The sequence below is a fragment of the Cupressus sempervirens genome, chromosome 4, assembly GCF_028749045.1.
Source record: "Cupressus sempervirens isolate cs-2001-9-10 chromosome 4, ASM2874904v1, whole genome shotgun sequence".
Taxonomy (NCBI): Eukaryota; Viridiplantae; Streptophyta; class Pinopsida; order Cupressales; family Cupressaceae; genus Cupressus; species Cupressus sempervirens.
In genome coordinates this window covers 50800141-50827020 of record NC_143121.1, presented here as the reverse complement: position 1 = coordinate 50827020, position 26880 = coordinate 50800141, and the positions used below count along the sequence as shown (strand labels likewise).

Here is a 26880-nt window from a genome sequence, read left to right as displayed (position 1 = left end):
ATTTAGAGGAAAATGCAAATTCTTCAATAAAGATACAAAGAGAAACCCTAAGTTTTGATTGGCCAGATGATGATACTTTTAATAGATGGAAAAATCAGTTTAGTGAACAGATGTCAGGAGACAATGAGGAAGAAGATGTAAGAGTAATAGTTACTTTTGTAATCAGCAATGATGACATGGAAAATCCCCAGGTTAAAGTGAGTTTGCAGGTAACAGAAGATGATACATCACTTACAGACCTCATGGGTATGTACTCTGAAGATGAAGAATAATTGTAAGATCAGATCACAACAACTAAGAAGCATAACAGAAAGGGACCCGCCAAGAAATGTTGTTGTAATTAACCTTTCTGTTATTTTTATTTTTGTCTTTCTTTAGAAGGACACCTGTCACCTTCTTTAGCCTGAAGCTTGTTGCATCTCACACTATTTAAGTGAGATCCCAAGGCTAAAGAATGGTCCGAATCCTATTTTTACTAAGTAATTTGCTTAGTTCTGTTTTGGTCCAAACATTTGGAGAGCAAGTTTGTAGTATACTTTTCTGTCAAAATTTTTGAAAATACATGAATGGAGAAAGAACTGTGCTTCTTTTCTGAAGGTCTTTCTGGGCCTATTGTAAAAGGATGTACCATTTTCAAAGGAAATGAATACAAATTATGAACTATCCCCATATCGGTTCTTTCTAAATTTTGTCTCCTTTTAAATACTTAGCTACCTTGATGTTGTGTGAGTAAAAGCTTATGCAATTGATTGCAATATAGTAATGTTGTACATCCATTTGTTATTGCTGTTAATTCAATGGATTAAATAAAGGCTCTAATGAATGTGATGAGGTTTCTTAGGTGTTAAAAAGGATTTTTGAATGATAAATTCTGGTAAGAATTGCTGATAAGAATTTGTTGCAAAGCAACAAATTAGATCTAAGAATTTACTATAGACTCTGAATCCCCAATAGATTAGGCACCGATCAAAAGTATTTCAGCCAAAAGAGAAGTATATTATGATTGGTTTTTTCAAAGTACATCATAAAATCAATTTTTAATTTTATTTCCTGTAAGATATTCAAAGTTGGCCAGCACTTGCCTGCATGGATCGTTTTAGCCTCATTTAGCCATTGCTGTTGGAAACATCTGCAGAGCTATAGAAGATTTCTTGGCCATATCTGTTCAAGGGATGTGTTTATCAATTCGGTAAGATTTATTTATATGTTTGAGGATTTTGAGATGAGAATCAAAATGAAACTAAGAATAATTCTCATACAATTGTTCCATCTTTGAACCATCCCCGGGTACACCCGCCCTGGTTTTTACAAAGCTAAAAGAGTAGAAAACCGTCTAAGGTTTTGTTGAAGTTGGGTCCTAGTACTTTGCATATGCAAGTGATAATGAGAATTGGCTATTCTTTAGGTTGTGTATGTACTGATATCTGGGTATTAAGCCTTTTATCGCTTAGTAGTTTTAGCACTTTTTTTAACATCATAATAAAACACCAACAGATCCCAACCTTTAGCTCAAGGTGATGAGGGATGACAAGTGACAAAGCTAGATTACCCTAGACAAAGCTCTGTCAAAGGGATAACCTTGGTGAGATTTATGGTTTTGGAAGATTTTTAGGAATGGAAAACTTTTGGCAAGGTGACAACAATTTTGAAAGCTTAGATGTGAAGATTTTGGATTGCTGGCTAGATGGTTTGGTCCTAAATGAGATGAATGAGCTAATAATGCTTAAGGGGATAACCTAAAATGGTTGGATTTTCTACAAAGATGACTCTAAAGTGAAGCTTATCCAAGAAGATGTGGAGAAACAAGGGTGTCTAATCATAGAAATCATGCCTAGTTGGTAAGGCATAAGCATTGTTAACTCCTGGATTTCGGTTAAATTTGATGGTTCACTCTAACCAGGCCTCTTGAACTGCTTCGTCGGTAGCTTTTTCCTCTACTTTGTGGAGTTTGGAAATTCGTGGGCTTGGTGTTATTTATTTTCTCTTGGCTGAAAGTTCTTGGTATGCTAGAGATGGTTTGAGTTTAACTTTGTGGAACTTTTGTTTGGGTCTGGGTTGCTCTGACATCAATTCCTGAATCTGCTTGGCTTTGAGAGACCTCGGTTGTTTGCTTCAACTCGTTCAACTTGTAGAATAGGCAGTGACTATGCTAAGTGTTCCCTAAGCTAGGATTCACCAAGTTTGGTAAACATGCATTCAATAAGTAAAAGACCAAACAATAGATAGAAACAACCAGATAGAAGTTTTGATTCCTAGAATGTGATACTTGCGCCAAGGAGTGTGCGTGTTCTACAAATGTTTTGATCAGTCACTTCAAACACATTAACATCCTAGATGGTTGTCTATAAGGCTAACAGTTGGTTTAGCTAGGGAGTCCTCGATATACCCAAAGGTACGTGAGGCCCAAATCTGTAGATGAAACCAAAAATATGTCACACAACCGAGAGGAGTGGTAACCCACTTCTCCTCTTTCACTTCTCAAGGGTATAAAGTTCCTTGAGGCTTAGCCCGAGTGACAAAAATCTTGATTCCAAGAGAGGTGTCTTTCGATTCACCTCCCAGTTCTTATACTCCACCAGAACGCTGGAGTTGAGGTCATCCCAAGGAGTGATGAAATTCCCAAGTAGGTCTCCTAAAAAGAAACAAGGTTTTTGATCCTAATCTTATGCACCGAAGATGGCCTCGAAAGACAACAAGGGGAGAGAAGACTTGGATGACCTTGGGCTAAAAAACATGCTTGTTCTTTTACCAACTGACTCTTATGTGTGCTAATCTAGACTTTGCAAGCACTCATGTTTAAGAGACAATGTTCAATTCCAACTTGAAGTGCCAACAAAAGTAAATCGATCGAAGAATGCAAACAAGAAGAAGAGTTAGGGTCAAAAAAAGCAAACTCGTGCACCCGGAGGCCCTCCGCATCAAGTATCGATTAATTTTCTTTAAGGAATTCAAGATGTGAGTTTGTTTTAAAGCCCAAAGCAAAGATGTGTAAGACTCGATTTGTCAAGCGCACACCCGGAGGCCCTCAACGTCAATAGTTGTTCAATTTTAGTGCCCAAACTTGAAGTGTGATCGATTTAATCCAGAGTTTTGATCATTTAAGAATTTTGATAAAGTTAAAGCAAATGTTCAAAGACCAAGTGAGTGAGTTAGATTGTGGAACATTTAACACCTTTTTCAAGTAGACCCATCCCATAAATGGCGCTGAGATTGCAATCAATGGTTAATATTTGATGGGTGATTAGAAAAGAGGTGAGTCCAAGGAACTACTCAAATTGATTTTTGTAAATTTGTATTTTAACTTAACAAAGTTTCTTAAATGTCCAAAAATCAAACTTTACCTAGATTGCTTGTGGAAAAGAGATTTGTTTTGTTCAATTTTAGAAGCTCCAAATGAAGTGTTTGATATTGCAATGGTTAATTGATCATTGGCATTCAAGATTGGATTTGTTGTTTTAATCATGCATTCAAGGAAAATTTGATTTTAACCCATGGCATTCAAGAGTGTTTTTCTTTTTTAGCAACATTCATTCAATAGAAAATGTGTTTAACCATTCAAGTTCATTCCATGAAAAACCTAAAAAACATGATTAGCCACCCAAAAAGTTGCTCCAACCTGCAATAAGACAAAAAAGAAATTGATTAGTCACCAAAATCTTCAAAAAAGGAAAGCTTAACTATGGAAAAAAAAAAATTTAACTTTTTTTGTTGTTTTTCCTATGCGTAAAAATGCTTTAAATGGTCTAAATCCTATGAAACCACTAAAAGTCAAATTTTGATTTATATGAATGGAGGGAACAAGATTTGAATGATGGCTGATAGGAGGATGGAGGATGGTAGATTTTGGGACATAGGGACCCAAAATGGATTTAGCAGATGAAGGGGGGATATGGTAGGTTGTTTTAGGTTGAAAAGATGGTGGAGGGGGGATGACATAAGATTTCTTGAAGGAGTGATGGGAGGTTGGCATGGGGGGTTTGGAGATAGGCTTGGTTTGGGGGTGTGGTTTACCAACACCTTTAGATGGTGAGCCTTTGGATACATATCCAAGACCATGAAATCCTAGATTTTTTTGTGCAATAATATGCTTTCTGATTCCTTGCTCTTGTGGTCCTAAACCTTGACCTTGATAATGCCATAAATTGAGCATTTGAACTAGCTAAGGATACCTTTTTCTTGCAGAAGATGGTGGAAGTGCTTTATCAGATGTACTACAATAGGGAGATACTATTCTTAATTCTTCTACTGAGAGGAGGCCACTATGGATGAATGTAAGTGAACCAAGAGGGTATATTATAGATGGTGAAATAGCTTGGATAGGTGGTAATATGGAAGCATGGAGTGGAGGAGATGGTAGGATAGGATATTGATTTAGCTGATGGGATGAAAAGATATCTTGCAGTAGAGGAGGTATGGCTTGAGGTTTTGGAGATGGAGGGGATAGTGACTGCACTATGGATGGAATACATGGTACGATGATATCTTCATTCATGCTTTGGGGGATGTCAACATGCTTTTCGGCAGGATCTTGATAGGATTGGTTTGGAGTGGATGGTGCGATAGGAGGTGAAGGGATGGACTCTTCAAAGGCAGCAGATGGATAGATGGGAGATTCAGTAGTGGAGATGGGTGAGTAGAAGATGGATGCATAAGGGTCATTATGGGAGATTTGGGAAATGCTTGGAGGTGATGTGGATAGGATTTGGAGGGTTTTGATAGATGGTGGGATTTTGATGCTTGTGGGAAGTGGAAGGATTTTAAGAAATTTGATGGATGGTATGGGGATGATAGCTATGGGAGATGGAGGTGATATTATAGATGGGGAAGCTTCATTACTGAATACTTCACATGGTTGGATTAGATGACATGGCTTATTGATTTCTGGAGGTGACTTTTCATTTATTTCCTCTAGGAGATTCCTTGGAGACTCATGTGTTGGAGGTGGAGGTGGATTGACAGGAATAGCTAGTGTGATGGGGGTGGAAGATTGGAAGCTTTGTTGATTGGGTGATGGAGGAGAAGTTGGGATATCAGATGGCATGACTAGATAGTTTGGAATAACTCTTGGATTTTGGGGGATGGTTGGTGGAGTGTTTCTAAGGCTCTTAAGATACCCTTCATAGTCAACAAGACTTTCATCATCATTTGAATATGAGGTGGCAGGAGCAAGGACAATACAACCAAACACATCATGATAGGATTGGTACTTCATGCTTTGACGATGAGTTTGATGGGGATGGGGTCTTGCATATGGATGAACACGAAAGGCCATGGTCAGCTTTGGATTAAGCTTAGATTTTGGATTGGCTGATGAAAGATTTTCTAGGGAGAGTCAAAGCTGTATGACAGACCTAAGGAGGATTGGTTGGAGATATTTGGCTTTCCTGTGGATGGAAGACTTCAAGGGCATGTTGTCAAAAGGTGAGAGTTTTGCTTTCCTTTGTGCAGGATTGGTGGAGATTGTGTCAACTTAAGGATAGACTAATGATCCTATGGGCGTGACACAAGATTGACCACTTGTGGATCCCAACCTTTAGCTCAAGGTGATGAGGGATAGCAAGTGACAAAGATAGATTACCTTAGACAAAGCTTTGTCAAAGGGATAACCTTGGTGAGGCTGGTGGATTGGTCAGATTGATTAGATAGCAAATTCTAGAAGAATGACAACAACTCTCTAAAGGCTTGGCTGTGATTTTGGATTGGGTTGCTAGTTGGCTGGGGGAGATGATTTGGAGAGACTTTGGCTTTGGGATTGTTCTAAAGCAAGGAGCTAGATAGATTTGGTTGCAGCAGGGCAGCTTCGATGATTTTCTGATGAGGTAGTGACTATGCTAAGTATGCCTTGAGCTGGGAGATTTCTACTTTTTTGGGATTTTGACCAAAGTTGGCAAACATTCGTTCAAAAGCTATGAACAAACAAGCAGACAAAATTTTGGAGCAAACACGTCAAACACACCAACATCCTAGGAAGATTTCTACAAGGATGAAATTTGTTATAGCTAAGGAGTCCTTGATATATGCAAGGTACGCGAGGCCCAAATCCGTAGATGAAACCAAAAAGATGTCACACAGCCGAGAGGAGCGGTAACCCAATTCTCCTCTTTCACTTCTCAAGGGTATAAAGTTCCTTGAGACTTAGCCCGAGTGACAAAATCTTGATTCCAAGAGAGGTGTCTTTGGATTCACCTCTCAATTTTTATACTCTGTTGAAATGTTGGAGTTGAGGTCGTCTCAAGGGGTGATGAAATCCCCAAGTAGGCCTCCTAAAAAGTGTAAAACAAGACCACATACATGATCTTGGGCTTTAAAAGACACACATTTATTCCAATTGATGATTTAGATTTTGTAAGCTATGATTGAAGACACTTGTGATTATGGCATACAATGTTCATTCTAATTTGACAGCATCGTTAGCATAATGGAAGTCGAGAGATTGTCAACATAAGAAATGCAAGCATCATTGAAAATGTGTCAAAACCATGCGATGTTCATTGATTGTTAGGTATTCAAGATTGAGTGTGAGTTTGTTTTAAGCCCAAAACAAAGATATGTGAAACTTGATTTGTCAAGCGCGCGCCCGGAGACCCTCCACGTCAAGAGTTGTTCAATTTTTATACCCAAATGAAGTGTTAGCGAGACTAATGTGCATTCAAGGAATTTTCTAACTTAGAAAAACCACTAAAAACCCAAGTGAGTGGAGTTTGATTTGTGTGGAGCACTTAACACCCTCTTAGGTGGATAGACTAAAGAGGAAACCCCAATTGGAAATGTGAGCCAAATGAATGGACTCTCCCAATGGGATTTAGCTCCTTGCTTGGTAGATGGGTCTAAAGATTGGGATGTATGCTCAAGGTTCCCAAAAACTAGCTTCAATGGAGATGAAAAATGGCAAATTGGTAGCTTTGTGAGCTCTCAATTTGGCATCATAAGGGTATGGTTGATGGCTTTTGGCTCTCAAAAGGGCATTATAACTTTAGCTCTAAGATTGTGATGAAATGGATTGGGAGGGGATTCAATTTATAGGCTAAGGGCTTGAGGGATGGAGGGCTAAGATGGAAGGAAAGATGAAAGCTTAAGGAGGGCTAGGATGCACTCAAAAGGGAGCACATGGATTGTGCTTGTTTAGCACCAATTAGGGAGTGACACATGTCACAAGGTGAGTGGATGGAGGAAAGGGGAAGGATGAGTCAACAAAGGAGGCTCAAAGGATAATATCTTCATAAAGACCCTTCATTATGGCTTGTAAGAGCTTGTAAGAGCTTGTAAGAGTCTTTATGGCTTTTTTAAGAGCATTCAAAGCTTAGTGGTTGGGATATTTTGAGGGGAGTTGAGATTGTTGACTTTCTTTGGCTTAAGAAAGTCTTAAGCTTGTTTAGGGAATGTGACAACATTAGGGGGTGGATTAGGCCTGGGTTTCAGATTAGATTAGGGATGTTAGAGATTTGCAAGTGGATGGCATTCATGAGGGTGGGTGAGTTAGTGACTAAGCTTAGTTAGTATGGGTGGATGGGGTGGATTAGGCTAAAAAGAGGGTTTAGGAATAAGTTAGGGGCTTTTTAGATTTGAGGATTTTATTTATCAAATAGGTTTATTTAATAAATGGGGATTCTGGATTTAGATAGAAGAATAAGATTTAATTGATAAATAATAGGTTATTTGATTTATCAATTAGGACTATAGATGATTAATTAAATTAATCAGCTAGGGGATGGCAAAGGATTAATTAAATAGGAATTTAATTAATGATGTCTTTAGAGATAACTAAATAGGATTACTAAAGCAATGTAATCAAATTTAGGTGTCTACACTAAAGACTATGGCTTATGGTACAAACTTGGAGGCAAGTTGGACTTGAAGGTGTTTATTGATGCTAATTGGGCAGGAAGTATTGATGATAGAAAAATCACTAGTGGTGGAGCATTATTTCTTGGTAAAATACTAGTGTCTTGGACAAGCAAGAAACAAAATTGCATCTCTCAATCCACAACAAAGTTAGAATATGTGGCAACAATAGTTAATTGTTCTAACATTGTTTGGTTCAAACAATTGTTGGAAGGAATTAAGATAGAGATCAAGGATCCAATAGTCATATACTATGATAACACCAGCTCAATAAATATATCAAAGAATCTAGTATTCCATACCAAAACAAAACACATTGCTATAAAATATCACTTCTTAAGAGAGTCGATGAAATCTAAAGAATTCAGATTGGAATATGTAAATATAAAAGAATAAATTGTAGACATATTCACCAAGCCATTACCTAAGGATGCATTTTTGTATCTAGTAGCTGCAAAAAATTTCATAAGTTTTTCCCCTTTGCTAGGCAGGCCAGCAAGGATTTTAGCTTTGTGTTGTTCAAGTTCAAGAGTAGAAGGTGAAGGGCCTTTGAGAACCAACTTAGCACAAGATTGCAGTGGTGTGTAGTCAAATGTGTTGGAAGCAGGGCCCCTTAAGACAAATGGTGTCTTAGGTTTAGTGTTATATTGTTTTCCCTTGATGGTAATAACATCACAGTTTTCAAAACCCATAGGCTCAACCATGTGGACTATCTCATCATCATTATTAGAGTATATATAGTTGACTTTGTTTTTGGTATTTGGTTTTGAGCTCTCTCCTTTTCATAAGATGGGAATGGCTCCTTGAAAACCTTGTGATTCGAGTTCTTGTTATGTCCATCCACAACAATGTCACCACTGTCAATTAAGAATTGAACTTTGTGATGCAGGTAAATATAATTGCTAGTTTTGTGACCTTTGTTTTCGTGATATTCATAGAATGCAGTTTCATTCCACCATGGTGGTTGTGGTTGTGGATGCTAAAGATGAGTGTTGTCCAATGAAGATATGAGTTTGTTTTGCAATAGAGTCTTGTAAACCACATCTAAAGGTTCACCTAGAGGTGTGTATTCTTGTTTTAGGTGTGTATTCTCATTTTTGGATGTGTGGCCCATGAACTCCTTGGTTTGTTTTTAGTTGTCTTATTATTAGGGGGAGACTTCTCAACATTCTTGGATGCCTTAAGGTTGTCTATGAGATTGAATTTTTCCTTAGCAGGTTTAGGAGTAATATTGTCAACAACTCCATCATGCACGACCTCTTAGTTTTTGTTCACATATTTAGACTTGTCCTTGTTAGAGGTGGATCCTTTTTTTGTGTCTTTTTGAAGGGTGAGTACACCCTTTTTGACCATGAATTCCTCTATGGGGATAGCTTGTGTGACCATATCTTCGAAGGTGTGTGGACCTTGAAGTTGGACTCTATACCCAAAATCAATTACGAGATTATCAGTGAAGATGTCAAGGTTTTCCATTTCAGGAAGTTTGCATGAATATTTTGTGTAAAGTTTTCTCCATCTCTAAAGGAACCTGAGGAAAGGTTCCCCAACTTTTTTTTTAAGATTACACAAGTCTTGGATGTTAACCGAATATTGAATGTTGTGAGAATAATATTGGAAAAACAAGTTGGCAATCTCATCAAACATTTTTATATTGGGAGGCAAGTGTGAAAACCACTCCATAGCCTAACCACCTAGACTTCTTGGGAATAGATGCATAATATATGTCTGATCATGTATAAATTCCATGGAAAAGGCACTGAATTCCCACAAGTGATCTTGGGGAGCAGTAGTTCCAAAGTATTTATCATACTTAGGTAACTCAAATCCTCTTGAGAAAGGAGGCATGTATATGTTCTTGTCAAATGGAAATGGGCAAAGAGCATCTAGAGTGTATGTCTTTGGAGGTTTGTCTTATCGCACATCATTTGTGCCAGTTGGTCTTGCATGATTTTTAGTTATTTTTGGAGTTTTGAAGTTTTAATTTCCTCTTAAGGCATGATGATAGTTTCCACATTGAAATGATGGGGTAGCTTAGCTCCCTCTTGGACAAGTTTGAGAAAGTATTTTTCTTTCTCTTTGTTGAGTAGGATTTCCATGACCTTTTGAAATTTTTTGTGTTTATGACACTTTGCTATGTGTTCAAGAAGTATTTCCACCTCTTCCTACTCTTGATCATTGTAATGGTCTTTTTCTTTGTCATTCCTAGGCTAGTCTTGGTTTTTGTTGTGTTCACCATGTTGAGGTTTGCGATCATCCATTGTAAGAATGTGAATAGTTTTAGTATGTTTCTATTGAAAAGGTCCTCTAAATAAGAATTTAGCTATGTTTTTTAGAGATGTGGGACTTTTACTAGTTTCAAGATCCTCTTGATATAGGGGAGACAAATCATGAAGACTCCTCACTGGATGAACTAGAGATAGACCCTGTGTAAACTAAAAAGTGACCTCTGTCATGATTACGACCCCTGCTCTAAATTGTCTAAGCCTAAGGGGATAAAAAAATGTTTTTACTCCTTTTTGTCATAGTCATAGATAAGGACAATAAGCAAAACCTAGACCAGGATCACACTAGAACATAGTCTCAAAAGGAGAAGATAAGAGTGTTGTATACTAAGGTATGTGTAGTCTGAGTGAAGGCTAGAATAGCCAAAGATTATGAGTATCATGAAATTGAGTAAGACAAGCACTAAAGGATGAAACCAAGACAATTAAAAGATGAGACTAGTTGAAGTATAAATCACATGTTATTAATTGAGTAGGATGCCATTGTTTTGGGACTATTTGTAGATAGAAAAGAGGTAACTGTTGCAAGAAATAGAATAGAATTAGAACATAGATAGCTTTGACAAACCAATTTGATAGTTTTGACTCAAGATTCCATGCAAATATTCTCTAGTATCTGTGCAAGAAATCATACAAGAATAGGCGAAGACTTAGAACAACAATCTAAATTTGCATGAAGATGTTTACTAGGCCGCACGAAGAAATGTTAAGATTTGACAAGCAAAATGGAAGGCTGATTGCAAGATCTCATGCGGAGATTCAAAAAGACTCGTGTTAGAACCTATATAGGGCTATGCAAAGAAATGACAAGACAAAAATTACTTGCGCAAAATTTTGCAAACTATGTGCGAAAATGGAGACCAAACTAATAATTAAAACTAGATTTTGAAGAGACTTTGAAGATTTTAGACTATTCTAGAAAGTTTTTTGGCTTGTTTGGTAGATTTTAGATAGATAGCAAGATTTATTTTCAAGTGGTTAAATAGAACTTGGTTTTGAACAAGGGAAGTGTTTTCAACAAGACATGGGAAGCAAGCAGTAGTCGAATATAATCCAACTGAGGACAAAGCAACTTAGAGGGATGGGGGAGTCTTGACCTTTAGTATGTTTAGAAAAGTTTTAACATGTTTAAGACTCAATAAAAAACATGCTTTATCCCTAAAACCAAAAATGATAGAGAAGGAAAAACCTTTTTCCCACAACTTATGCACATGCATGCACCTCACATAGTTGTGTCACCCCACTAGAGGGTGCCTATATTTTTGGTGTATTCAAAGGGCTCAATAACATATACACTGAGTGAGCACCCTTGTGGCAAGGGTCAAGCATGTATATCACCTTCCAATGCCCAGTAGCATGCCTATTGTGAGTTCTACAGGAGAGATTCTTCACCCTTGCACAAAGATTATGCCCCCTTTCAAAGGTGAACTAGGTAGCAACTAACTAAAGGTTTTTACTCTGCTTCCATTCGTATTAATCCCTAGTGGCTCTACAAGTGGATTTGAGACTAGCAACCCACACCAACATCTATAAGTGCACAAACTAGCTTAGCAAGACTGGGGCTAGTGCTAACCAATGCAGTTTATAGAGTCTCCCCTTGATATGCAATACCAAGAATGAAGGAGAGGAAATTAATATGGCTTTGGAGTCTTTTTCTCTACAAAGCTTCTTTATTATAGTGAGTGGGAATCTTCGGCAAAAGGAGTGTGCTCACTTGGATCATTCCCGAAGGTTGGATCACTCTAACAAGCCCTCCAAGGGTTTGAGTTTCTGATTTCCCTCAAGGGGAAAGGGCATACTCCTCTACCTTATTACCTCATCCAAACACACAAAACACATTAATCATCAATTTAGCTTAATCGATCTAGACTTATCCTTTCTCGAGATTCTAATTCCCTAAAAGGAGATCATCATCCCTTCATAGAAGGGGACTCACACTAGAGAACCACTAAGTTGCTTGCCTCCTTCAGATGTCACCTTTCAGAGGCTTCTAAGTTTTTGATTCACCCTTGATCATAACCTCCAAGTGGTAAAGAGCATACTCCCCTATTCCCCTATCTTGCACCCTAAAAAATTCACAAGCCCTAATTAGACTATGTATGGAAAGTAGAAAAAAAGACAAATGTTTTATGTGGGTTTTAAAATTGATCTTCAACAATCATATCTTTGATAGCTTCCTACAAACACATAGTCAGTTCATGTTTGGAAAGTTTATGTAAAAAGGAATCTTTGTCAAAACATGCTCTAGACAACTATTATGCTATAGAAAATTAGAAAACTGAAATAAATATGCTTCAGAGACAACACATTAATGAAATGAAATGATAAACAACATGGAAAATCTATATTTTAAATATGTTGTTGCAGGATCCCACACAAACATTTATGTAGATCCACACAAACTCTTACATAGACCCGAATGAGAAAATGAGGTGCTACATGAGAAACCATGCAATGAGGCACTTTTTCATCCAAGAAAGTGTAGAGAAGCAGACAAAACCCTCAAATCTTCATGCAAAAATGAAATTTTCCGCCCAATCTAGAAGTATGTATGTGTAGGTATGATAGAATCATGAAAATATCAGAAAATATGATAAATGAAGCCAGAAAAAAAAAAAATCTTGGCCACGCAGTGGGCATTAGAAATGTGTGTGTAGATTATGGGCCCCTAAACCTCATAGACACTTCAACATGTTCCTTACCTATAGAGTCATCCTGGAATAAACATGGACTCGTTTATCCAAGAGGTCCAATAGTTTGACCTGTTGCTTCCTAACTAGAAGGATTATGGCTATATGCTCTTAGATCGAGGAGTGAACAACTAGACCTTTCTAAAATGAAGGATTTTTATGCAAGTATATGCTTATGTTATTAATCTAGATGATATGCAATTAATTCTAATAAGAAGTAAAGGAAATTAAACTAAATGGATGCATATTTAATCTAAAATGATATCAAATGCTAAGCCAAGTATGAAAGCTAGAACTTAAATGAGTAATCACTTTGACAAAAATTGAATACAATTCAAATTCCAACCCCTATAATGAGGAATTAGGAGCCTCTTAAATAGAATTCATGAAATCAATCAATGGTTGAGATCAACTCAGATCAACGGTTAGGATTGAAGCTAAGATTCAGTTAAGATGGAAGATTCCTAGTGTAGAGAGAGTTAACTCATTCTGATCTTGAGTGTAATGAGTAGTTAACTAAAATTCACTTGAGTGTGAGAATGAGTGAATTAAGCCAATTCCAATATGAGGGATAGATAACTTGGAACTTCCATTCTTGAATTGAAGAAGAGAAACTAGAAAGTTATTTAATTTAATAGAAAATGAGATATGATCTCATAAATACATATTTCAATTAATTGAATTATCACATTCAATTAATTAAAATGAGAGCAATTATTAAATTAAGAAATTATTTCTGAGTTAGTGTCTACCAAGCTAGGTTGGCTAATGAATGATTTTCTTATTTTGGCATATTAAGCTTAATTGATTTATCTATTGGTTCTAGCTGGCTAATATGATGAATATTAATTATTCTAAGTTCTATATGAGCTGACTTGACAATATGAAAGATATAAGTATAAGATCAAGTTGTGGATTCAATGTAAGTAAGAAGTTATGAATGTATAGAAGATTTAATGATGAAGAGTGGAAGTGAATTTAAAGGATAAGAAGAATATCCTTGTAGAGTAGAAAAGATATATTCAATCAAGAAGGATCAAGTACAAGCCAGAACAGAGATCTATAATCAAAAAATTTAGTTGCATTCAAATCAGGTCATCTCATTGTTACATTGTGACCATTGTAGTAGTGATCTAAATCTCTTAATAAAGTTTTCTTAGTAGCTATATTAAATTCTCTAACAAGGTGGTAGTTCTATTGAATTATCTTAAGATCTCTAACAAGGCCACTCCTAATAGGGTGATTAAATCCTTTAATAGAGTCACACCTAACAATGTTTTTTGTAACCTTTAACAAGGTTGGCTCTAATAGGGCTCACTTCAGAAGAGTGAAATTGATAACTAGTTGTAGTTGGTGGTTTTTCACAAATTGGGTTTCCACGTCAAATCTTGGTGTCAAATGTGTTCATGCTATTTTATTTTATGTGTTTTCAACTAAGTTAAAGTAAGGATAATCATAGATAACATTTAAATATTTTCATAATTAGTACTTACCAAGTTATATCATTTTGTGTGTTTACCAAGTATCAGCAGTATTCAGTTTTTAGAATTATTTTGTATCGACATCTAAGGGATATGAGATTTATTTTAGTAGTACCCCTCTCAATTACTCCTCTTATATTTCCGATAGGTAATTGCATGTCAGGTCAAAATTCTTCAGTTCATCTTTAGATGATTGATCTATTATATTGGTCTTGTTCTTCACTACTACATTAGGAAACTCTTAAAGTAGAACTATCTACATCAATGTGCAAGATAGTTTGATCAATACATTTGATGCAATGTTTCTATATAGCTTAAGTATCCTTGTTTAGGGGAATCACCTCTAATTTACCTCTAAGATATTCATGAGCATCCTTAGGTAAAGCTTTAGTGAATATGTCAGTAATTTAGTCTTTTGTGTTCACATATTCCAATTTCACTTTTTTGTCTTAAACTATCTCTCTCAAGTAATGATACTTAATAGCAATGTTCTTTGTCTTTGTGTGCATAACAAGGTTCTTTGATATATTAATAGAATTTTTGTTATCACAAAAGATAAATATTGGATTAGTAAGATATTCCTTCATTCCTTACAACAATTGTTTGATCTAAATGATATTTGAACAATTTAATGTTGCTGTCACATACTCAATTTCCATTGTTGATTGGAAATGTAGTTTTTCTTGTTGCTTGTCCATGAAATTAGTCTCTTTCCTAGAAAGAATGCACCATCACTTTTTCTATTTATGTCATCAACATTTATTATCCAATCAAAATCACTGAATACCTTTAGTTCAAACTTATCATTCTTCTTGTAATGCAATACATAGTCTTTTGTTCCTTTCAAATATCTTAGTATTCTCTTTACTGCCATCATCTAATTGTCCTTAAGACTTGCTGAAAATTTATCAACTATCCCAATAGCTAATGCAATATTTGGTCTACTATGAACAACATATTGTAGTTTTACCAATTATTGATATGTATTATGTTTGCTTCATATCAACAAAATTATCATTCTTAGATAGTTTGTGTCCAATTACCATAGGTGTACCCACTAGTTTAGAATCTTTTATCCCATAAAAATTTAGTATCTCCTTGATATATTTTGATCAAGTAATGAAAATACCTTGCTTTATTTGCTATACTTGTGAACCAACAAATAATTCAATCTCACCAAACATTGACATTTTAAATTCCTTCTTAATTTCATCAGCAAAAGTTTTGCATAATGCTTCCTTTCCTCCAAATGTGATATCATCAAAAAAAAATTCAGATAACAATACCTCATTGTTCTTTCTATTCTTTAAATATAGATTTTTTTTATCACTTGTCCTTGTAAAACCAATCTTCACCAAATAATTATGAAATCTTTCATACCATGCTCTAGGGGTTTGGTTCAAACCATATAAAGCTTTGTAAAACTTTCATACCATGTTATTCTTGTTAGGATCCACAAATACTTTAGGTTGATCTATGTATACTTCTTCTTCCATTATCCCATTCAAAAATCTAGATTTGACATCCATTTGATATATCTTGAATCCTTTATAAGAATAATATACAAGCAGTGTTCTTAATCATTCTAATCTTTCTATAGGGGAAAATATTTCCCCATAGTCAACACCTTCCTCTTATGCATATCCTTTCCATACCAATCTATAGTTATTCCTTGTGACTTCACCTTTTTCACTAAGCTTGTTCCTAAATACCCACTTTATTCCAATAACATTCTTTTATTTAGGTCTAGGTACTAGAAACCATGTTTTATTCTTTTCAATATATTCAATTTATTCTTTTGTAGCTTGTATCCAATCTTTATTCTCCAAAGAATATTTCATGGATTTGGGCTCAAACTCACAAAGTAATCATGTATCACTTCTAAGTCTTTTTCTTGTCATTACACCAAACTCTTTATCTCCAATGATCTATTAAGGTGCATGTTGTATTCTCACATATTTTTCTAACACATAATTTTTTATTCCTTGTTCTATAACAAGTTCATCTTGAAAAATAATTTCTATCTTATCATCTCTTTCTTTTTCAGGTTCTACATGCTTGGCCTTGCCTTCTTGTTGTTTAGATTCCTATGTCTATGACTTGGCATTATCTATCTATTTCTTGGCACCCACGGTCTCTTTGATCGGTAACTAGTTGTTGCAACTCGACATTCCTAGTCCACTAAGGATCTACAACTTTGATTTCTTGTTCAAGTGGAGTGCCTCAACCACTATCACTCATATATATGAATGAAATTTAATCTTTAGGTTTTGTCTTACATTCAACTTCATTTTTCTATATATATTCATCAATTTTATATTTTCACTTTCCACAACTTTGTTATTTTTAGAGTTCAAACACTTATAAGCTTTCCTCTTGGTAGAATATCCTAGGAATATACCTTCATCACTTTTAGTATCAAGTTTTCCATTCCTATTGTCTTTAAGTATGTAACATTTTCTTCAAAAAAACTTGAAATATTTTGCATTAGGTGCATAACCATACAATAATTCAAAATGTGTAGCATTTGTACTTTTCTTGACTTGCACTCTATTTAGAGTATAAAAATTTATACTTACATGTTCTGTCAAGTATTTCTATGACACATTCTTCTCCATCATCATTGCTCTAGCACAATCCACAATTGATCTATTTCTCCTTTCAGTTATTCCATTCTGAGGGGTCCTAGGTGAATACATATGTCTTCTAATTCCTCTATCATTATAGAATATGTTGAACTCATTGGAAATGAATTGACCACCTCTTTCAAATCTCAAACACTTCAAATGCTTCTTTGTCTACTTTTTAACTCTAGCCAAATACCATTTAAATAGTTGAAAAACATTATATTTATCTTTAAGAAACATCATAGTCATCATCCTAGAGTAGTCATCAACAAATAGAATTAAATATTTGTCTATAGATGAATATGTTTTTCTCTTGAAACTAGACTTTGTCATTTTTCCCAATTGACATTGTTTACACATAGCATTGTCAAATTTCTTCAATTTAGGAAAACCTCTTACTCTTTTCATTTTACTAATGCTAACCAAATTGTCAAAGTCTACATGACATAACCTTTTGTTTCATAATAAAATATCTCCATATTGCACAAACAAACATGTCTCATCAAAGAAGTCTAGGTAGAACAAGTTACCTCTTGTTTGATCACCACTTCCAATCAGTTTACCATCAACATCAAATATTTTGGCCTTTCTATGATGCAATTCAACTTTGTAACCTTATTTTTTTAATTGTGAAACACTCAAAAAATTATAGTTAAGTCATTCAACCTAGTAAACATTGTCACATTTAATTTTATCAGATAGTTTAATTGTCCCTTTACCTTTCGTGTGACATGAAACATCATTACCAAATTTAACACAACCACCCTTGTATTGTCCAATGCCCTCAAATTTACTTCTATCACCAATCATGTGATTAGAGCAACCAATATCAATTATCCATTTGTCACTTTTTTCATATAAGAGATTAAAGCAATTTTCTCATCTTCATTGAAATATTCTTCCATAGAAACATAGATTACCTCTTCATTACTACTTCCAGATTCAGTATCAGTTTCTTCTTTAGTAATATAATAAGATTTCTTACCTTTGTCCTTGTATTATGTGTTCTACTTGAATTCTTGATCATATATTCTTCCTTTGTACTCTCTTTCATTTATTTCATCCTTGTCCTCTTTGTTAGGATACCTTGCAACAATATGACCAACCTTGTTCTGTGAAAAATAGATTATGGAAAGTTTACCTTTGTATTTTCTTTTGCCTCTTCTAAATCTCCTAGCTATTAGTGCCTTAATTTCATCAATTTCATCATCAAAAGTATCACCATAATTTTTCACATGTTTTCCCTTTCTTTCCTTGCTAAGAACCATTTGTGATTTAAAACCATATTCAATAGTAGGAGTGTAATTATCAATTTTTGACATCTCAAAAGTAGTAAGCCTACCAATTACACCTTCTAGAGTTAATTCATTATCTGGTGTACATCTTAATTCTTGTATTGTATAAATCCTAATAGCATAAATAGGAAGTAGAGTTCTCAATACCTTTCTAATTATTGTTTCATCTTTAATCTTTAATTTATCGCCTCTAATAGCATTGACAACTTCTTTGATGTGCAATGTTTCACTATATTCTCACCTTCTTTTATTCTCATTTCATCAAACTTACCTCCCAAACAATTTGATTTGGATCTCAATACATTATCATCTCCTCCATAGATGGTCTTCATTTTGTCCCACATTTCCTTTAAATTCTTACATTCCTTCAGGTCATCAAACTCATCATAGCTTAAGGTTGAAGCAATCTCCAACATTGACTCATTATGTTCTTACTTTTCTTTTAGTTGTTGACCAAAGAGGGGCTATTGTTATATCAACATATGCATTTTCCATAAAATCCTATGCAACATCACCAATACTAGCTATATGTAGTCTCATCAACTTCTACCATGCAGGAAAATTTTCTTTGTTTAATTTTGGTACCTCTTTTGTATGCCATGATATTTAGCTTTGAGTACCTTCAAACTTCTCTCTACAAGCACTAATGCTCTAATAACAATTGTTATAATTTTTAGAATAAATGAGAGGGAGATGAATCAATCATCTAAGGTCCAAATGTACCGATTGAAACAAAAAACACTTAAAAAATCTTTGATCTTATCATTCCATTTCTCAATATTTACTGTAAACTATTTGCAACACTAGTTGGTTGTCCACTATTCTAAACTAACATACTTGCAGAATGTAAAGTGAAATCAATAAAGCATCACAATAAAATCCATACAAGTTTGTCACTAGGATTTTATGTGAAAGCCCAATTTGGGAAAAACCACCAGTAACATGTCACCAATTTTTACTCTTTGGAAATGAGCCCTATTAGGAGCCACCATGGTTAAATTTTACAATATACACTATTAAATGTGACCTCGCTAAAGGATTTAACCACCCTATTAGTAGTAGCCTTATTAGAGGACTTTAGAAAATTCCATTAGAATGACACCCGGTTAAAGGATTTACATAGACTGTTAGGTCCTTATGACTATTAGGTCAACCATGATTAAAGGATTTCAAATACTATTCACAATGGTTAGAAAGTAATAGCAAGTTTGATCTATTAAGTAAAACTCACTTTGTATGTTCAAGTTTCTATTCAGCTCTCAATATTGATTCACTATCTAGCCTTCATTGTCATCTCAATCTCATATTTTCTTGGCAAACCTTCAATAAATTACCCTTTACTTCTTCAATTAAGCCTTCTACTTAGATTTGCAAGTCAACAACATTAGTATTAGCTCCAAGTCCCTGGAACTCTTTCACACATGCACACCTACTCTACATTCTACACTCTCTCTTCCACATAGATTTTTTCCCTCTATACCTCTTTAAATAGGTAGTTCTAATCTAATCAATCATCTAACGTCTAGATGTACTGATTGAACAAACAAACATACAAACTCTCTCTCTTCTTCCTGTTCTTTTGGAATAACTTCTGGGACTAATGGGAAAGGGATAACTCTCCTAATCACTTTTTGTCTCCCCTTGACCTAAGTCTTGATCTTCCTTTTCTTAGGAGTAGATGGGGAGGCTTGTACCTCTTGTTGAGGTGGAGACACCTCTTGTACTTTTTTTTCAGCTCCTCCTTGCCCTTGTTTAGTTAGTGGCACTTGAGGATTATCTTGGGCTTGTGTAGCTTCAATATTTTCCAACCCTTGCACATTAATGCAACAATGGTCAATGCAAGCTTTCAACTGGTAGGCAACAAGGTGATTTTTAAATCCTCCAATACCCAAGGAGAAGGTATTATACTAAGATACTTATCACAAGTATCTAAAATGGACTCAAAAATAGGTTATCACAACCCTACAAGGTAAGGAACCTAATCACTAGGTTTGCCAAAGTCCCACAATGCCAATATGTAAGGATTCTCTAAAAGGCCTATTAAGGAAAAAACACACAAAATTAAATGAAATGGATGAAAAGACCATGGATTGAATTACAAGCACTCCTCTAACTTATCAACGTCTATTTGCATTATATTTAATTGTTCTTTTGGTTTCAAACAACCCATGGTGTGTAGTTGCAGCACAAGCCATTCCTTGGCTAGTAGCCCTTCCCATAAGGAAAAGTGAACAAAACTTGGAGTTCTTCCACATGGAGGCCAAGTTAGACTAGAGATTCCAACACATTCTGTGGGCATACAAAACATCTCAAAGTATCAAAAACTGAAATGGTTGTAGCATTTAGGTCGGACTGCTAGGCCTAATTAGGGTTGTTGTTACACTATAAGTTCCTTTTTCCTTATGCCAAAGCACAAAGTGACTGTTAGAACATTTTGGAACATGTAAAACAAGGCTAATTCCAAGTTTTTAGGCCTTGGAATATCCCATATCAAAACTTATGTTTACTGTTATAAAGTGTTGTAAGGTGCATATATGGTGCCATACACCTAGGGTATGGTGGCAAAACCAAACCGCTATTTCTCCATTCTTAAAACTTAAAAAAGCTTAAATTTAATTGACAAAGCTTATGTTCCACCAAGGGGCATCAAATTCCCATGATGGAAAATGCCAAAATAAGCAGGCCCTAGTTCAAACCCTTGATTTAGGCCTGAATTCTAGGCACTGTTAGTAAAATATAAATAACTTACAAACTATAAATGATCAAAACATGATACCAAATGAAAATGAAAGCTAACTCACTTCTCCAACTCTTGGGGTCACTGGCACATGTCCCAATTTTTATACTAGTCTATACAAAGGCTTGAAACTCATAATTTTGTATGAAAAATAGGTAATTTTTATTGATTTCTTGCCTAAAAGTTACATCTATCTTATCACCTGCCTATAAGGGCTATATAGGATGCTCCCAATAGTTACATGGTTATTTTAAACCAACTAGCTATTTGGGAGAAGGTTTTTCAAAGTTTAAATAACTTTTTCAGCAACTTTGACATATTTTACAATGTTGCATATTTAGCAACCAAAATTTGTCCTAGACCTATTTTTATGATCCTTAATGTATCTAAACATGAAAAACATGAAAATAAACATGCAAATTCATATGCCTAGGGTCTAGGATCATTTATGACTAATAGTTAGCCAAGGGCTTATAAAATGCCAATCTTGGAACTATGGTCTTACATTAAGATCCAATGTCAAATCTATTATTCCTAATCATGACTATAAATTATAATGACCTTAGTGTAAATTATTGGTTTCTTGTTGATGGTGGAGTGGGTGCTCCTACACCATACTCCCCTAGATGATGAAAACTCAAGTTCCTACTTGAGAGTAGATGTTCCATTGATGTACCATGTTGCTATATTTAATCTTCATTAAGCTAGGTGGCATCAATCTTTGGGAGGCCTTTCCATTTGACTAAGTACTACATGTACTTCCTTGATATGATTTTCTTTAGTACCTTGGAGTCCAAAATGGCTTCAATATCCACTAGTTTTCTTTGTGGAAGGTTAGTGACATAATCTTCATCTTCTTGCTCATTTTTTGAACTTGATATAACCTTGTATGGTGTAAGGTCTACAATGTTGAAAATTGGAGAGATTTGCAAAGTTGGAGGAAGGGATATCTCATAGGCATTGTTGGCTATTTTCTTCAATATAAAACAAGGTCCTACCTTCTTCATTTGTAATTTGGAATACCTTCCCTTGGGTACTCTTTCCTTCCTTAGGAATGCCTAAACTTTGTCTCCAACTTTGAAGTGTACCTCTTTCCTCTTCTTGTCAACATTTTCTTTGTACTTCAAGGAAATTTTTTGCAAAGTGTCTTTCACTTGCTACTACACTTTGGTGATGAGTTCTACGAAATCTTGGCCTTATGCACTAATTCTAAAACCAAATTGGAGTTCCATTAGATCCGGTGGTCCCTTAGGATGCAAACTATACACTACTTGGAAAGAAGTTATGTTAGTTGATATGTTTATGGAATCATTGAAGGCAAACTCTACTTGGGGCAATATGTTATCCCAACTTTGGGAATATTGCTTTGTTAGGCATCTTAAAAGATTTCCTAGGCATCTATTTACCACCTTGGCTTGCCCATCTATCTGAGGGTGATAGGTAGAGCTATAGTTGAGATTTGTGCCTAGCTTCTTGAAAAGTGTCCTCCAAAAGTGCCCTTGAAACTTGACATCTCTATCTGATATAATTGTTTGAGGTAAGCCATGAATTCTAACTACTTCTTTGAAGAAGAGATGTGCTATATGAGATGCATCATAGGTACTCTTGCATGGCACAAAATGGGCCATTTTTCTAAACCTGTCCACTATTACTTACACACTGTCAAACCCTTGCTTGGTTTTGGGTAGTCCTATGACAAAATCCATTGAAATAGATTCCCAAGGTCTTGAAGGAATTGGTAGAATTTGTTAGATTGCTTGATTTATTGTCATCCCTTTTTCTTGTTGGAAAATAGTACAAGACTCAATGAACTTCCTAACATCATTATTCAACTTAGGCCAAAAATAACTTCTCCTTACCATCTTTGCTATTTTGTCAATGTTAAAATGACAACCTAGGCTGCCAAAATGCTTTTCTTTGATTATGTTTTCTCTCATTGAGCACTTTGGTATGCATAGTTGTGCTCCCTTGAATAGTATACCATTCTGAATCGAATATTTAGAGAAATCAGTATGATATTTGCCTTCCATTTTTGTGCAAATCTGATTTATCTCTAAAATGTAAGAGTCGTCTAGGTATAACTGCTTAAGAGACTCAATTGTCACACTTTGTAGTTGCACTTCTTCAATCAGACCAATCCTCCTACTAAGAGCATCAACAAATTTGTTTGCCACCCCCTTTTTATGATGAATGGTGAAGGTATAGGCCTACAATTTCTCTACCCATTTGAGATGCTTGATTGAAAGTTTTTCTTGTGAATTCAGGAAGCTTAATGCATGATTGTCAGTATAGACTACAAACTCCTTTGGAATCAAGTAGTTCCTCCATTTCTTGAGGTCTTGTACCATGGCATAAAGCTCTAGGTCATAAGTGGAGTACTTCCTCTTGGCTTCATTCAATATCTCTAAAAAGAAAGCAATTGGCTTGCCTTCTTGGCTTAGGACTACTCCTATGGCCAAATTGCTTGCATCTATCTCTATAGTGAAGACCTTGTTGAAATTAAGGAGGACCAAGATAGGATATTGAGAAAATCTATTCTTCAGGCATTGGAATGCATCATTTTCTTCCTTTGTCTATGCAAATTTAGTCGTCTTTCCACCTTTGATTGTTTGAAGTATTGGTGAACATACATGACTGAAATTTTTGATGAACTTCCTACACAATTTTTAAATTTCATGGAAGCTTCTTACATCACTTTAATTCTTTGGTGGATGCCAATTAATAATTGCATTTACCTTCTTAGGATCCATCTTGAGGGTACCTTGTGAAATGACAAAGCCTAGGAATACAAGTTCCTTTTTCATAAACATGTACTTTTCCAAGTTGATTACCAACTTGTGCTGATGGAGCCTTCTTAGTACCTATTGTACATGATCAAGATATTCCTCCTTTCTATGACTGAATATTAGTATGTCATCAAGGTAAATAACAACAAATTTTCCAATAGAATCTATGAATATCTCATTCATAAGCCTCATAAAAGTGCTAGGGGCATTACTCAAACCAAAAGGAATTACTAGCCATTGAAAAAAACCTTTAGTAATCTTGAATGTGGTTTTCCATTCATCTCCAAGCTTGATCCCAATTTGGTGGTAGCCAGACTTTAATCTATCTTAGTGAAGTAATAAGCACCTCCTAGTTGATCCAATTGGTCTTCGATTCTTGGCATGGGTAACCTATACCTTATTTTGATTTTGTTTAGAGCCATGCTATCAGTACATAGTCTCAAATTTCCATCCTTTTTAGGGGCCAAAATTGCAGGTATTGCACAAGGACTAGACTCTTTTGAATGGGTCCTCTTTCCAACAACCAAGTGACCTATTTTGTAATCTTTGCATGTTGTAATGGCATCATCTTATATGGGGCCTTATTAGGTAGGGATGAACCTGGTATGAGGTCTATTTGATGGCTTATGTCCCTAATGGGAGGGAGGCTAGTGGGCAGGTCACTAGCAATGACATCTTTGTACTTTTGTAGCAGTTTTAGGACTTCATTTGGTATGGACTCCTTTTGATCAATTTTTATGTTATCCTTAAGCTTTGGAATAAAGATAAATGGTTCATTATCAGATTCTTTCAAAGTTTTTAACATTTCCTTTTCCCCTGTGATAATTACAATGGGTTCTTTTTCAACCTTGCTATCCAACAATGGCTTCATAGTATAGGTCTTCCCATCTTTGGTGATGGAGTAGGTGTTTTTCCTATAATGGTGGGTGGCATCAACATCAAATTTCTAAGGCTTACCTAGAAGAATATGGGCTGCATCCATCTCAATAACATCACAAAGAACCTTATCCTTGAAATCAAAAATAGAAAACACTATCCAAGTTTATTATGTGACTAGAGTTTGTTGGCCTTTTGTTAACCATAAGACATGATATGGGCATGGATGTGGCTACTTAGTCAAGTTGAATTTCTGAACCATTTCACAAGACACAAGATTTTTAGTTGAAACTGAATCAATAAGGAAGTTGCATAACTTTCCATGGCATTTGATCTATGTCCTAAAGAGATTCTTCCCTTGTGGAGGTTCTTGGTTTTGTGGCACTTGAAAGAAGACTTTCCTCATCATTAGAAATTCTCCTTCTTTTGGTTCCAATTCTCTAGCAACATTATTTTTTTCTTATTTATCTTCTTGGACAAGTTGTGATTTCCTCTCACCTTGGTTATTGTTCCTCTTCTCATGGCATCTTCCTACATGATGTCCTAATTGATTGCAATAATAACATTTCAATGGTCCATTACCTCTTCCTAGGTTTATCCTTCCCCTATTAAAAGGTCTTCTTCCTCTATAGTTTCCTCTTGCATTGGAGTCACTATTCTCCTTATCTCCTTGGTCAGGGTTATTGTTGCTATTATTGTTGCTACTGCTTTGTCCCTTGTTTCAAGAGTTGGTTTTGCCTCTAAAACTATTCCCACTATATTTTTTTTTTCCTTTACCAAAGTCCTACTTTCTCTTCCATTTTTCCTCTACCTTAAGTGCCATTTGGTAGCACCTATTGATTGCGGTAGGGTAATGTAGACTCAATTCTTTTTGAATGGGTATTTTCAAGCCATTCATGTACCTTGCTAGCTTCTTTTCTTCATCTTCAGCCATATTGGTCTTCATGCATAGTTTTAAAAACTCCTCAATGTATGAGGCCACATCCATGTCCTTTTTTTTTAGACTTTTCTTCCTCCTATGAAGTTGTACCCCATAGTCCTTAGGTACATATATCTCATTGACCAATGCTATCATTCTATTCCAAGAATTGGTCATGCTCTTCCCATTCTTCACCCTCTCTATTTGGATGAAGTTCCACTAAGTTAGAGTTGCTCCCTTCAACTTGGATCTTGCAATCTTTACCCTCTATTTTTTAGGGATGTCTTCACATTCAAAGAATGTGGTTAATGCCTCTATCTAATCCAAGGCTAGATCAAAATTTATCTTGCCATTGAAAACTAACAAATCCATCTTCTCCTCCATGGTACTCCTTCTCATAGATTTCAAAGCATCTATGAAAGGTCTCTGGTCTACAGGGATGTTTGGAGTAGCATCATCCTCCTCTTCTTCACTCCTTTCTTCTTTTTTTGACTCTTCTTTGTCCTTGTCTTCAAGATTTTTCTCAAGCTCTTGAAGCCTCTTCGTTAAGGCCTTGTTTGCACTAGTTTGTTCTCTCACCATTCTTTCCAAATCAATTTTGGTAATCCTTGCAAGAATCTCTTCATTCTTAGGAGCAGACATAGCTCGGATACCACTTTGATGTAGCAGTGGTCAATGGAAGCTTTCAACTGGCAGGCAACAAGGTGATTTTGGAATCCTCCAATACCCAAGGAGAGGGTATTATGATAAGATACTTATCAAAAGCATCCAAAATGGACTCAAAAATAGGTTATCACAACCCTACAAGGCAAGGAACCTAATCAACAGGTTTACTAAAGTCCTATAATGCCAATATATAAGGATTCTCTAAAAGGCCTATTAAGGAACAAACACACAAACTTCAATGAAATGGATAAAAGGACCATGGATTGAATCACAAGCATTCCTCTAACCTATTAAGGTCTATTTGCAGTAGATTCAATGGTTCTTTTGGCTTCAAACATCCCATGGTGTGTAGTTGCAACACAAGCCATTCCTTAGCTAGTGGCCCTTCCCATAAGAAAAAGTGAGCACAACTTGGAGTTCTTCCACATGGAGGCCAAGTTAGACTAGAGATTTCAACACCTTCTATGGGCATTCAAAACATGTCAAAGTATCAAAAATTGAAATGAAATGATAGTCACATGGTTGCAACATTTAGGTTAGGCTACTAGGCCTAATTAGGGTAGTTGTTACACTGTAAGTGCCGTTTTCCTTATTCCAAAGTAAAAAGTTATTGTTGGAACATATTGGGGCATGCAAGAAAAGGCTAATTCCAAGTTTTTAGGCCTTGGAATGCCGCCAA

The 26880-nt window shown here is 35.5% G+C and overlaps 1 protein-coding gene across 1 annotated transcript in view; it reads right to left on the bottom strand.

Annotated features, from left to right (window-relative positions):
• Positions 1-26177, bottom strand: part of LOC149559881 (uncharacterized) — an 89819-nt gene extending 63642 nt beyond the window's left edge. Inside the window, exon 1 of the mRNA XM_089827502.1 lies at positions 25900-26177. Coding sequence (XP_089683628.1) covers positions 25900-26177 — 278 coding nt within the window. The remainder of the gene's footprint in view (positions 1-25899) is intronic.
• Positions 26178-26880: the final 703 nt, after the last annotated feature.